Below are 3,996 nucleotides of genomic sequence, written 5' to 3'. Positions count from 1 at the left end.
TGTTCTTGGACCCATTATTCTTACTTTGGGCCTAAAGTTTAGAAACTAAGTCTTAAACATGGGGTAACAGAGACCCTCACTCTGATACCACGTGGGTAATTAATTGTATTGCTACTTCACTTCCAGAGTTTTGACATTTATTTTTTCACCATAGGACTATGGACTACGTGGCTTCTTCCAAGGTGGCATCCCCCGAGCCCTCCGCAGAACTCTAATGGCAGCAATGGCGTGGACGGTGTATGAAGAGATGATGGCCAAGATGGGCCTGAAGTCCTGACCAAGAGAGGACTGGGAAAGGGTGAAATCTATTGCCCTGCTTGGTTTCTGCCAAGGGCTGCTGCTGCTGCTTACTATTCTGCAGTAAGATGAAGTCCTACCTGGAAAGCCAGGCAGAAATTGTGTTGCCTTTGCCTTCGGTAATCCCTTTAAGGAGAAAATATATGGACCTGATTTGAGCCTTCAGAATCTCCAAAAGAGGAGTCACCAATACATAGAGCACACTGGGGTGTTAGGAGAGAGCTTTGCATACCCTGAGAGGCTACTTGGAAAGGCATTTTCCCAGGAGAGCTCTGTCAGGTGGCTGTGCTTCAGCCCCACACCTACACCACAGTGTCTCCTTGGGTATGTTCTTGGGCAAGGAATCACAAAGCCAGAGAAGCTGTAAGCTGCCTGCCGGGCCTGAGGAGCTCCAGCCAGGGAGGATTGGATGTGAGGAGAGGAGTCACTGTCACCAGGTCACAGAATGACTGAGGTGATGGTAGGATGAGAGGAACAGATGCCCTTCTTTAATTGGTTCTTAATCAACTTCTCAGAGGCTCTGGAGAACAGGACGGTGGCTTTCTAGCCTCTGAATGTCCAAATAAAATTTTTTGATCTTGGCCCCTGTACTGTTTTACCTCTAAATTCTGGCATTTTTTTTTTCCTGCAATTAAAGTGTTTTATTTTATTTACTGAACTTTATCATTGAAAGCTGTTTGGAAAACCTAAAAGGTGTTGTCACAGTTCTTTTTTCTTTATCTGTGCCTTGTAAAAATGGACCGAACCCTTTTCTAAAATAAAATAGTTCTAGGGTGGCTGGTTCTTGACCTATGTAGGTCCCTGAAACCTAATTTCTTTTAAGAAAAAAACAGCTTGACTGAATGATGCAACCACTACTATAAATCAGTTTAAGAACATTTTTATTCCCCAAACAGATCTCTCATGCCATTTGTAATTAATCCTCATTCCCAGCGTCAGGCTGCCACTAATAGGCTTTCTGTCTTCATAAATATGCCTTTTCTGGATACTTCATACAAAAGTAGTCTGTAGGCCGTGTGTGGTGGCTCAAGCCTGTAACCCCAGCACTTTGGGAGGCGAAAGCAGGTGGATCACATGAGGTCAGGAGTTCAAGACCAGCCTGGCCAACATGGTGAAATCTCGTCTCTACTAAAAATACAAAAATTAGCTGGACCTGGTGGCACGTGCCTATAATCCCAGCTACTTAGGAGGCTGAGGCACAAGAATCACTTGAACCCAGGAGGCAGAGGTTGCAATGAGCTGAAATCATGCCACTGCACTCCAGCCTGGATGACAGAGTGAGACCCTGTCACCTGGATGACAGTGACTATACCATTTTCCATTCTTAGCCACAGTATATGAGAGTTCTAGTTTCTCCACATCCTTGTCAACACTTGTTACTATCTCTTTTATAGCTATTCTTACTGTGTACTCAAATCTTTTCTTTAAAATTCAGGAAAGATGGCCAGGCACAGTGGCTCCTGCCTATAATTCCAACATTTTGGGAGGCTGAGGCAGGCAGATTACTTGAGGCCAGGAGTTCAAGATCAGCCTGGCCAAAATAGCAAAACCCCATCTCTACTAAAAATGCAAAAATTAGCTGGGCATCGTGGGGCACACCTGTAATCCCAGCTACTCAGGAGGCTGAGGCAGGAGAATCACTTGAACCCAGGAGACGCAGGTTGCAGATTCACGCCATTGCCCTCCAGTCTGGATGACAGAATGAGACTCCGTATCAGGGGGAGAAAAAAAAGAAAAAAAGAAAAAAAAAAGGAAACAGCCATTACTTTATACAAGAAGCAGAAGTTGGGGGGATATTTAGTCTTGTGGTTAAGAACATGGGCTCTAATTCAAGCAGCCCAGGTTGAAAGCTGTTCGCTCTCCACTATTTAGGCATGGCACTGAAATTGCCTAGGAAATGGGGTTAGTTTGTTTTGGGGGTTTTTTAGGGGGCAGGGAACAAAGTGTCGTTCTGTTGCCCAGGCTGGAGTGCAATGGTGCAATCTCAGCTGACTGCAACCTCTGCTCCTGGGTTCAAGCAATTCCTTCACCTCAGCCTTCCGAGTAGCTGGGACTACAGGCATGCGCCACCACACTGGGTTAATTTTTTGTATTTTTAGTAGAGACAGGGTTTCACCATGCTGGCCAGGCTGGTCTTGAACTCCTGACCTCAAGTGATCCACTCACCTCAGCCTCCCAAAGTGCTGGGATTACAGGTGTGAGCCAGTGCCCCCAGCTGGAAACAGGGTTAGTAATGTTTACTGCCTCCTCAGGTGGTGGTGAGGGTTAATGAATAAATGTTTCTGAAATGTGGTATTAGCTTCATAGGACAGCCACAACAAATTGCCACAGTCTGAATGGTTTGTAACTCTCAATCTGGAGGCCAGAAGTCTGAAATCAATGTGTCAGCAGCATTGCACCTCTGAAGGCTCAAGGGGAGTCATGCTTTGCCTGTTGCACCTTCTAGTGGTGGCTGGCATTCCTTGGCTTGTAAATACATCACTCCAATCTCTGCCTCTGTCTTCACATGCCTTTTCCCTTGTGTATGTTTCTATGTCCAAACTTCTCTCTTAAGGACACTAGGTATTGGCTTAGGACTCATCCTAATCCAGTATGACTTCATTTTGATTTGATTACATCTGTTAGATCCTATTTCCAAATAGGGTCACATTTGCAGGTATTAGGGGTTAGAACGCCAATATTTTTTTGGGGGGGACACGGTTCAACCCATAACACAGATTAAGTTAATGTATAAGTTAAAATCAGTTTATACTTTAGGTTTTAGGTTAAAACACTATATTTGAAATAGTAATTTGGGTAGGGGTATGGGAAAGGATGAAGCAGGACCCTAAGCTTATAGTGGCACACAAGCCTCCAATGCTGTGACCTGTGTGTTGTGAGGCCTCGTGCTGTGGGAAGCAGGGGAGAAGGGAGGACAGTTGGATGGAGTGGCTGCTTCTTGCCTCCTCAGCCTCGTTTCACTCTCATCCCGAGTGCAGGGAACCTAATGCCAGTGAGGAGGGACAGAGATAAGGCCGAGAGAGAGGGACTTCTTACCAGTGCAAATTTCCTGGCCTTACATTGGCAGGTGAATTTCCGCCACCAGATTCCCCTCATATTTTCTTCATTTGTTTTTTAGGGGAGCAAACAAATATGATAAAATCAGGAGAAATCATCTAGTTTTCTCTAAACATGAGGTAGAAAATTTGTCTTTGTGAATCCCGAGTCCTGTGGCAAGTAGCCTGTTGTTTCCTCTCTCACAGTCTCACTATTAAAGCTTGGAAAGGAATTGGCCAGTGAGCGTTAGCTGGCTTTGGAAACATTGCCCATTGCCTTTTTTTTTGTTTTAATGGTTCCTTCTTGGCTGCCTTAGACTTAAAGCACATTAGAGGTGGGGCTCTGTGGGAGGAAAATAGTCATATGGTGACTAAAGATAAGGCAGTGTAGGGCTAGAGCCAAAAGAAGACACAGAAGCAAAGGTTTCAAGCTATATTACACTTGCTTTCTAAGAATACATGATTATGAAATCTTTCAAGCCATCACAATTGGAGAGCCAATGGTCTACTAGCCCTTCATTCATATCGCTCAGATGGAGCAATTGCCAAGATTTTGTCACACTTGCTTCTCTCCCCAAACTCTGTCCCCTGCCCCTGCCACTCCTTTTTCGTTTTTTTTTCTTTTTTCTTTTTTGAGACAGAGTCTTGCCCTGTCACTCAGGCT

General features: G+C 44.8%; 1 protein-coding gene across 1 annotated transcript in view; it reads left to right on the top strand.

The window, feature by feature from the left end:
• Positions 1 to 1,073, top strand: part of SLC25A38 (solute carrier family 25, member 38) — a 15,176-nt gene extending 14,103 nt beyond the window's left edge. Inside the window, exon 7 of the mRNA XM_011953279.1 lies at positions 155 to 1,073. Within this exon, the coding sequence (XP_011808669.1) occupies positions 155 to 277 (123 nt within the window). The 3' untranslated portion in view covers positions 278 to 1,073. The remainder of the gene's footprint in view (positions 1 to 154) is intronic.
• Positions 1,074 to 3,996: the final 2,923 nt, after the last annotated feature.

The sequence above is a fragment of the Colobus angolensis genome, unplaced genomic scaffold (genome assembly GCF_000951035.1).
Source record: "Colobus angolensis palliatus isolate OR3802 unplaced genomic scaffold, Cang.pa_1.0 Scaffold36, whole genome shotgun sequence".
NCBI classification, from domain to species: Eukaryota; Metazoa; Chordata; class Mammalia; order Primates; family Cercopithecidae; genus Colobus; species Colobus angolensis.
The sequence above is the reverse complement of the archived record's forward strand: the minus strand, read 5'-3'. Positions and strand labels throughout refer to the sequence as shown.